The sequence below is a fragment of the Haematobia irritans genome, chromosome 1 (assembly GCF_050003625.1).
Source record: "Haematobia irritans isolate KBUSLIRL chromosome 1, ASM5000362v1, whole genome shotgun sequence".
NCBI classification, from domain to species: domain Eukaryota; kingdom Metazoa; phylum Arthropoda; class Insecta; order Diptera; family Muscidae; genus Haematobia; species Haematobia irritans.
Genome location: NC_134397.1, coordinates 4209872 through 4219440, shown reverse-complemented (window position 1 = coordinate 4219440; position 9569 = coordinate 4209872). Strand labels below are relative to the sequence as shown.

Genomic DNA, 9569 nt, shown 5'->3' with positions numbered 1-9569 from the left:
TATCGTATCCTCAAATTTAGGTTTTGTAAACGTTCAGCTTTTTTTCAGTGTACCCCTCAGTTAAACCAGCCTGACTATTTCAAAAGCCTTAACAATTGGACTGAGTTAACATTTTCTAGTTGCTATGTTATCAACTGCTTTCAAGATGTAAAGCGATAGCTCTCAAGTAGTTGCCGTTGTATTCCCATCATATCAGGTCCGACTGCCTGAGTGTAGATTTTTTTCTACATTTACTGGAATATTATATCACACGTAATTTGCCACATTTTTTGCGATATTTTAACCTGGAGAACTTTATTGTGATTACACAGAAAAACATTAAACCGTTTGAACTACCTCATACGAAAATTGAACTAAATTGTACTCCACATCTTGAGATATGAACAAGGCGTTGCTAAATCCAGGAAACTTTATTGCCATGTTATACTTTTTAACTGCAATTCACGAAAAAAAAATTAACTAAAAGTAAAGAAAAAAATCATTGGCGCCTAATCATGACCATTGTAACAATACAGTTCTTACTTTTTTCCTGGAATCATACGGAAATTTTGTTCTGCTTTAGTCCATACTGAACTTATGTGTACGCTCATTGAACTATATACTACCGCTTAGTTAGTACAATTTGAAACATACTTAAGAAAAGAAAATTTCATTGGGAAAAGAAAATTTGCGTTAGTTTAACTACAGACTTTTTTCGGTGTAAGCAATGCCTACACAATACAAAAATCCTGATTTTGGAGTAGCTAACAAAGAATGTGTCTGTGTGAAGGAATTGCCTTTATAGGTTACCAGATTGATACGATGGAGTGCAACAACGATTCATAGAGATCCTCAGACTTTTTTTACCTACTCTAAATTGTGGTTCCGCGCATTAAAATACAAAACGAAAATTTTCATAGCCAAGTGGATTTATTTGCGTCAACAGTCGCATTATTAGTATCGCCAATCGAAGGACTGGGAATATCAAATACCGGATATTTAGGAGAATATTTGGTTTCACCATAGTCATGCTTTTGTCCTTCAGCAATATCAGCTTGGGGCATAAAAACGGCTTCCTCAAAACTAGGACAAGCTGTAATAACAAAAATAAATGATGTCATCATTTTGCATTTCCTTCCATAAGTCAAAATTAACTTACGAATATTTTCATTATTTGACCACGGAAGATCATTGACTACTCCAGGATTTTCCTCTTGATCCATCATAGGAGCTTGAGCTGTCTTTGGCTGTTGTTGTACAACTCCTACTAATGGAACATTGCCAATAGTCACCGGTATACCAATCATTTGATTGTGATAAAACAATCCTTTCATTTTAGCCTCTACCTCAATGTGATAGCCGATTTGTATTATACTGCATAGATTGAAACATGTAGGCGGTGTTGCTGGCACCGGCAGTAGATAGGTGAATTGCTTTTTACACAACACTGGAACAGGATCTCCAAGTAATTTCGAAATTGTTGTATGTTCATCGATTGCTTTGGCACGAGGAATTTGGCTAGAGACACAGACCGTCATCACCAAACGTACACGGATTTCCGTAATTGCCACTTTGGTGTCATTATTTACAACAATGGTTACGGGTATCAATTGGCCTGGAACATAGCCAGTCTGTGGAACTTGAACATTTATTTGTAAAGGTTCACTTTTCATGGGTCCACAACAGAACACTTTTGTCTTATCATTGGCCGTGGGCAGCTGTTTGGAATGAAATTGGAAATTTTAAAGCTTAAAACACAAGGAACAAAGAATAAAATAGTTTTTATCTTTAATCACCACAATAATTTATATAATAGTTTTTTGATTGAAATTGCCAAAAAAAAATAACTGTCAAATATCGCAACTAACATTTTTTATTAAATAAAAGGCTTATTTAATAAAAGGCAATTGAGTATATTGCGTGTACTAAGAATTCTTCAAATAAAATTTCAATTGATTCAATTAATTTTTTAATGAAATCAACTAAGAGTTTAAAATTATGTTACAGCTCAACTAAATATTTTTTTTTTGTTCTAAATAAAAAAAATCCGCTAGGGTGAAGATGGGTGAAAATTCACTAAAAAACGCTTACTAAGTTCCAAAGATTTTGACTTTGTCTGCATAAATTTGATACTAATTTCTAGCCAAAAAAAGAGAGAATAAAGAAAACTAACGATCACTGATTCGAGAAAATTTTGTCAAAAATCTACCAAACAAAACACTCCTTTTTAAATTTTATTTCCATTAAAAAAATTGTCAACAATGTATTTCTGTAAACATTTTTTGTCAAAATGTTTTTTCTATAAAAAATGTTGTCAACATTTTATTTCTGTAGAAAAATTATATCTAAAATTTAATTTTATAAAAAATTTTGTCAAAATTTTAATTTTATAGAAAATTTTGTCAAAATTTTATTTCTATAGAAAATCATGTCCAACTTCTATTTCTATAGAAAATTTTAATTCTATAGAAAATTTTGTCAATATTGTATGTCTATAGACAATTTTGTCAACATTTTATTTCTATGGACAATTCTGTCAAAAATTTTATTTTAATAGAAAATTTTGTTAACACTTTATTTCTAAAGAAAAATGATGTCAAAATTTGAATTTTATAACAAAATTTGTCAAAATTTTATTTCTATGGAAAATTTTGTCAAAATTTTATTTCTATGGAAAATTTAGTCAAAATTTTATTTCTATAGAAATTTTTGTCAGAATTTTATTTCTATAAAAAATTTTTTCAACATTTTATTTCTATGGACAATTTTGTCAAAATGTTTATTTTAATAGAAAATTTTGTAAATAATTTTTTGTACAGAAAATTTTATCACATTGTTTTTTATACCCACCACCATAAAATGGTGACGGGGCTATAATAAAGGGTGATACGGTCAAAATTTGGTCAAGGGAAAACGCGTGTAAATCGGTGAAATCGTTTATTTAAAAAATCAAATTAAATTTCTTTTTCAAGTTCAATTAGTATAAAATTCAGGAAAAATATTCAGTTAGGATTTCGCTTTTCCAAATCCGAATTGCCGGGCCTCACGCTTGACAGCTGCCATCAGATTTTGTACAGCCACCTTGTCCACCTTCTACGCCGCAGAAAGCCAGTTTGCCTTGAACTGCTGCTCGTCCTTAGCAGTTTTTTGGCCTTCGTTAGGTTCCGCTTGACAATAGCCCAGTATTTCTCAATTGGGCGGAGCTCTGGCGTGTTGGGAGGGTTCTTGTCCTTGGGAACCACTTGCACGTTGTTGGCGGCGTACCGTACCGTATGGCCTTTTTACCGTAATGGCAAGATTCCAAATCGGGCCAAAACAGTACGGAACAACCGTGTTTCTTCAGGAAAGGCAGCAGACGTTTATTCAAACACTATTTCACGTAAATTTCTTGGTTGACAGTCCCGGAAGCTATGAAAATGCTGCTTTTCAAGCCACAGGTACAGATGGCTTGCCAAACCAGATATTTCTTTGCGAACTTTGATAGTTTTATGTGCTTGAAAATATCTGCTGCCTTTCCCCTTCCTTTTGCAGTATAAAACTCCTGTCCCGGAAGCTGCTTGTAGTCGGCTTTGACGTAGGTTCGTCGTCCATTACCACGCAGTCAAACTTCGTCAGCATCGTCGTGTACAGCCTCCGGGATCGCGCTTTGGCCGTCGTATTTTGTTTATCATCGCGATTTGGAGTCACTACCTTCTTGTAAGTCGATAGTCCGGCTCGTTTTTTGGCTCGATGCACGGTTGTAGACGATACACCCAGCTTGTTTGCGGCGTTTCGGAGAGAGAGGTTAGGGTTTCGCTTGAAACTACCGGCAACTCTCTTTGTCGTCTCAGCGGCTTCCGGTTTTCGATTTCCCCCCGATCCAGACTTCCTGGCTGTCGACAAACGTTCCCCAAACACTTTAATTACATTTGTAACGGTTGATTTGGCAACTTTTAGCGATTTTGCCAGCTTTGCGTGCGAGTAGCTCGGATTTTCGCGATGCGCGAGCAAAATTTTGATACGCTGCTCTTTTTGCTTGGACGGCATTTTGACATCTGAAGAGTGAATTCCAAAATCAAAATAGGAGCAACATTCTACACACACACCCTCAAAATGAGGGGTGTTCAGGTTTCTTAAATGCAAAATTGAAAGAAATACGTCAGGTTTATATTGACCAAATTTTGACCGTATCACCCTTTAAGTTTGTCATTCCGTTTGTAACACATCGAAATATCGATTTCCGACTATATAAAGTATATATATATATATTCTTGATCAGGGAGAAATTCTAAGACGATATAAGCATGTCCGTCTGTCCGTCTGTCTGTTGTAATCACGCGACAGCCTTCAATAATGGCGCTATCGTCCCGAAATTTGGCACAGGTTCGTGTTTTGTTTACAGGCAGGTCAAGTTCGAAGATGGGCTTTATCGGTCCAAGTTTTGATATAGTCCCCATATAAACCGACCTCCCGATTGAGGTGTGTCGAAAATAGTCCGTATCGGTCCATGTTTTGGTATAGCCCCCTTATAGACCGATCTCCCGATTTTGCTTCTTAGGCGTCTAGAAACAGTGTTTTCTCTCCGATTTGTCTGAAATTGAAAATCTAGAGGTATTTTAGGACCATAAGGATGTGTTTCGAAAATGGTCCGTATCGGTCCATGTTTTGATATAGCCCCCATATAGACCGATCTCCCGATTTTGCTTCTTGGGCTTCTGGAAACTATACTTACCATCCGATTTGCCTGAAATTGGAAATCTAGAGGTATTGTGGGACTATAAAGAGGTGTGTCGAAAATGGTCCGTTTCAGTCCATGTTTTGGTATAGCCCCCATATAGACCGATCTCCCGATTGTGCTTCTTACGCGTCCAAAAACAGTATTTTCTATCCGATTTGTATGAAATTAAACATCTAGAGGTATTTTGGGAGCATAAGGTGGTGTGTCGAAAATGGTCCGTATCGGTCCATGTTTTGATATAGCCCTAATATAAACCAACCTCCCGATTTCGGTCTTGGGCCTATAAAAACCGTAGTTTTTATCCAATTTGCCCGAAGTTGGAAATATAGAGTTATTTGAGGACCATAAAAAGGTGTACCGAAAATGGTGCCCATCGGTCCATGTTATGGTATAGCCCCCATATAGACCGATCTCCCGATTTTACTTCTTGGGCGTCTAGAAACTATATTTACCATCCGATTTGTCTGAAATTCTTGGGCTTCTATAAACTGTTTTTATTACCCGATTTGCCTGAAATTCGAAATCTAGAGGTATTTTTGGACCACAAATAAGTGCGCCGAAACTGAGGTATATCGGTCCATTTTTTGGTATAACCTCCATATAAACTGATCTCTCGATTTTTACTTCTTGGGCGTCTAGAGACTATATTTTCTAGCCGATTTGTTTGAAATTGAAAATCTGAAGGTATTTTAAGATCACACATATGTGCGTAGCAAATGGTGTCTATCGGTCCATGTTCTGGTATAGCCCCATATAGATCGATCTCCCGGCTTTATTTCATGGACTTCTAGAATCCGTAGTTTTTATCCAATTTGCTGGAAATTAGAAATCTATAATGAAATTTTAGACAAACGGAATTTCATTTTCTTATAAAGTATTTTCGTTTATTCAACGATTGTCTCTAAAATTTGTGTCAAAAGAAAACTTTGCTTGTCTAAAATTTCGTTTCTCAAAAAGAAAAACACTTCTTTCATGGTATAGCAGGCGCACTGATCATGAAAATTGCTTCAAACTGAAAGTAAAATTTCCAGATTGTACTCGTCGTATTTATTTGAATAATGACGGAAAAAATCTACAGATTTAAGATTTAAAATCAAGGCGTACTTTCATCATATACACGATATGTTTATAATTTCTCTAAGACTCAAACAAAATTTGTTCTCATAAATCCAGAATCTGATCTGGTCGTCATAGGTAGGATCTTTAAAGTTTGTCTTTGGGAACTGACTTGCTTGGGAGAAGATTTGTCATCAAACCCCCTATAATTCTATATATTATGAAGTAACCCACTACGACGAAGAGTCTTCAAAGTAAACTATTATATTTGATTCATGGTGGTTTGTATTTAAGATTCGGCCCGGCCGAATTTACTGCTTTATATACTTGTTTATAGAAAATTTTGTTAACACTTTATTTGGGGGTCACCGTGGTGCAATGGTTAGCATGCCCGCCTTGCATACACAAGGTCGTGGGTTCGATTCCTGCTTCGACCGAACACCAAAAAGTTTTTCAGCGGTGGTTTATCCCACTTCAGTAATGCTGGTGACATTTCTGAGGGTTTCAAAGCTTCTCTAAGTGGTTTCAGTGCAATTTGGAACGCCGTTCGGACTGGGCTATAAAAAGGAGGTCCCTTTGTCATTGAGCTTAACATGGAATCGGGCAGCACTCAGTGATAAGAGAGAAGTTCACCAATGTGGTATCACAATGGACTGAATAGTCTAAGTGAGCCTGATACATCGGGCTGCCACCTAACCTAACCTAACACTTTATTTCTATAGAAAAATTATGTCAAAGTTTAAGTTTATAGAAAAATTTGTCAATTTTTTTTTTTTTGGAAAAATTTTATTTCTTTATAAAATTTTGTCAAAATTGTATATTTCTAAAGAAATTTTTTACCAAAATTTTATTTCTATGGACAATTTAGTCAAAATTTTACTTCTAGAGAAATGTTTGCCAAAATTTTATTTCTATAGAAAATTTTGTAAAATTTTTAGTTTAATAGAAAATTTTGTCAAAATATTATTTCTATTCAAAATTTTGTCAAAATGTTATTTCTATAGAAAATTTTGTCAAAATTTTATTTCTATGGAAAATTTTGTAAACATTTTTATTTTAATTGAAAATTTCGTCAACATTTTATTTCTATAGAAAATTTTGTCAATAGAAGATTTATGAATTACCTCTTTCCAAAATTTACCAAAATATTAAAAATTCTACCATATTTGATAGAATCCTACCAACTACGAGTATGGTAACCGTGCTTTAAAATCAAATCGCTTAATTTCCAAGACAAAACGTCTCCAATGTAATTTTATTTCATCAACTTTTGGTCAAGTAAAAAATCTTTGTATCAATGAAAGGATTTTCTATACACGCAGAGAAGGAATATGATCACCTCAAACATGTTTCAAGAGCAAACTGTTATTTTTGTATGGTGACCATGTAACATGTTTGTCACTAAAATGTTATTTTCTCGTCAAATATAACCTGCTTGCCGAAATCAGATACATGATTTCCGAGAAAATAACATCGTTGCGAAAACCATGTTACATGGTCACCACCCAAAAATAACATTTTGCTCTTAAAACATGTTTGAGGTGATCATATTCCTTCTCTGGGTGTACTACGCAAAACAAAGCATTTGTAGTTTAAGAACATGGAATCTATAACCTTACGATAATATTTTTTTCAATACGTTTATAAGGCAGTTGAAAATTCTTACCTTCAGTAATGGAGTATCGTAATTTAAGTCCATGATTTTTATCACTGTAAAAGCTTGACTAAATTTTTCATCATATTTCCATGGCCGCAGCAATTTCACTTTAACAACATAACGGATGTGACCTCTATTGCCTTCATATGAAGATGGACAAGTGGTTGGAATATGACAGGCAAAACTGAAGCTATGTATGCCAGGCTCAATAATAACAGGTTCATCTGTTAAATAAATGCAACAGATTAATTAAATTTTATGAAAATTTTAATATGCAGTGAAATCTCCTAAAAGTGAACACCCAAACGGTCGCTTACATTTCCCCCATGTTTGGGAGGTAACCACTTATGAGAGATTAATTTTTATGCAATAATATATCAAGCGTATCACGACAATTGTCTACGTTTGAGAGGTTTCACTGCATTGCTATTAATCTCACCTGAACTATTTGGACTTATGAGATATGTCAAAGAATTGATATAATCAACATGACCTCTATAGTGAGTTCTTTTATCTTTGGTGCCTTTCTCCGACCAATATGTGTTGGCATATCCTCTGATCTTCAATACAACAGCTATAGAAAATAATGAAAAAAAAATCGTATTAAAATAAAATTACAAGACATAATATAAAGTAAATAGTAAACAATTCCCTCCGTCATATATATCACATTTTTTGATTAAAAACTTTTCTGGTATGACTCAGCTTTGTTGTTTTTGTTTACGCATGCAAACCACTCTCGAGTTGTATGGAAATCTCTTACCTTTCACTTGTTTGACCTTATCAGCAGATAGAACAATTTTCCCAGTCATTACTTGACCACCAAAATAACAACCCTGAGGGTTATTCTCAAATTGTATTTCACAATTCACCACCATTGTATTGAAAATTAAATCCACAATCCTTGTGACATCTGCAACTTAAATGTTTCAAAGTCTTTAGTGATCTGCAAATGAGCTCTAAACCATTGGCTAAATTATACTAAAATATTTGCTAAATATCCACTTGGTGGGTTGTGCGAGTATAGAGGGGAAAAGAGGAGGAGCATTCCACTTGAAGTTATCAGAGAAATGCTTTATCAATTCTCGATAAGGGAGCATTTTTGGTTCTCTTTGGTGAATACCCCCAATGCCATATGAAACAAAATGGAAATAAAACATTTCTTAAAATTCCTGACTTTTGGTTACCACAACTTACGGCATTTCTATTGTAATTGCTTCCTTATCTGGTGTAACATGAACTTGAAAATTAAAATTTTTGTTCTTTTCTACAGTCAAATGGGTTGAGATAAAGAACCATAAAGTTCAATATACAAGAGCGTGTGAATTTAAAAGATTGTAATTCTCAAAAATATGAAAAAACTAATTTTTTAGCATAAGCACAAAGAAAAATATTGGAGCAATAAAATATTTGTTTTTTTTATAAATGTTTTTGTATATTAATGGTCGCAAACTTTAATTTCGTTAGTCTTAAGTTTTTCTGGGAGAAAATAAAATATTTTTTACGTGTTAAAATTTCAAAATTTCCTTGAGTTCCTAAACAGAAAGAAAGGTTTTTTTTTTTTCACTGGGAAACGAAATTATAGACAAACAAATATTCTCATTTGCTTTTTGCTGTAAGGGAGTTGGAAGATGTAACAACAATTTCATAAAGACTAACTAAAAAAAACAAAATTGTTTTCTGCATCATCCCTCAAATCTTTCTCACTTCCAAAAGTCTTTTTTTAGTTCTTAGCACCTTTCTCTGTAATAGAAACAATGTAGCAAAAATTATACGATTTTATAATTTTTTTAAAATTTACCTTTCGCCTCTATGGAGAATTGAACCTCGGACCATACAGTTTGTAAGCCAACACACTATCCACTGGGCTACGTAGCTTTTACTGTCATCAACAGACAATTATCGCTATAGCCATCGACGTACAAGCAACGCAAATAGTCAAACAGTTATTTATATTGCATAGTTTTAGGCGCCCACGAGCCGATGTAAATAAACTGTATTTAACAGAAACATGCATTTAGTTGGCTACTGTGGCGCAAAGGTTAGCATGCCCGCCTTGCATAAAAAGGGTCGTGGGTTCAAACCCTGGTTCGACCGAACACGAAACTTCAAAATGTGGCTTAAAACTGAAAAGAACAGTGCTTGATATAAACGGAATGG

At 34.4% G+C, this 9569-nt stretch overlaps 1 protein-coding gene across 1 annotated transcript; it reads right to left on the bottom strand.

The window, feature by feature from the left end:
• Positions 1-890: 890 nt before the first annotated feature.
• LOC142220087 (arrestin domain-containing protein 17-like) lies at positions 891-8378 on the bottom strand. Its single transcript, XM_075289013.1, has 5 exons — positions 8173-8378; positions 7849-7983; positions 7419-7633; positions 1139-1697; positions 891-1072 (listed from the first exon to the last, which is right to left on the bottom strand). Exons 1-5 carry the CDS (start codon positions 8285-8287, stop codon positions 894-896), a joined length of 1203 nt encoding a protein of 400 aa, XP_075145128.1. The 5' UTR covers positions 8288-8378; the 3' UTR covers positions 891-893.
• Positions 8379-9569: the final 1191 nt, after the last annotated feature.

Bases quoted from the DNA above. Each gene is read 5' to 3' on its own strand.
- LOC142220087 (XM_075289013.1), bottom strand. From the start codon at position 8,287: ATGGTGGTGAATTGTGAAATACAATTTGAGAATAACCCTCAGGGTTGT. The intron at 1,698-7,418 runs GTAAGAATTTTC...CATTCCAAACAG, and splicing joins ACGATACTCCATTACTGAAG to CTGCCCACGGCCAATGATAA. The intron at 1,073-1,138 runs GTAAGTTAATTT...TTGTTATTACAG, and splicing joins GTCAAATAATGAAAATATTC to CTTGTCCTAGTTTTGAGGAA.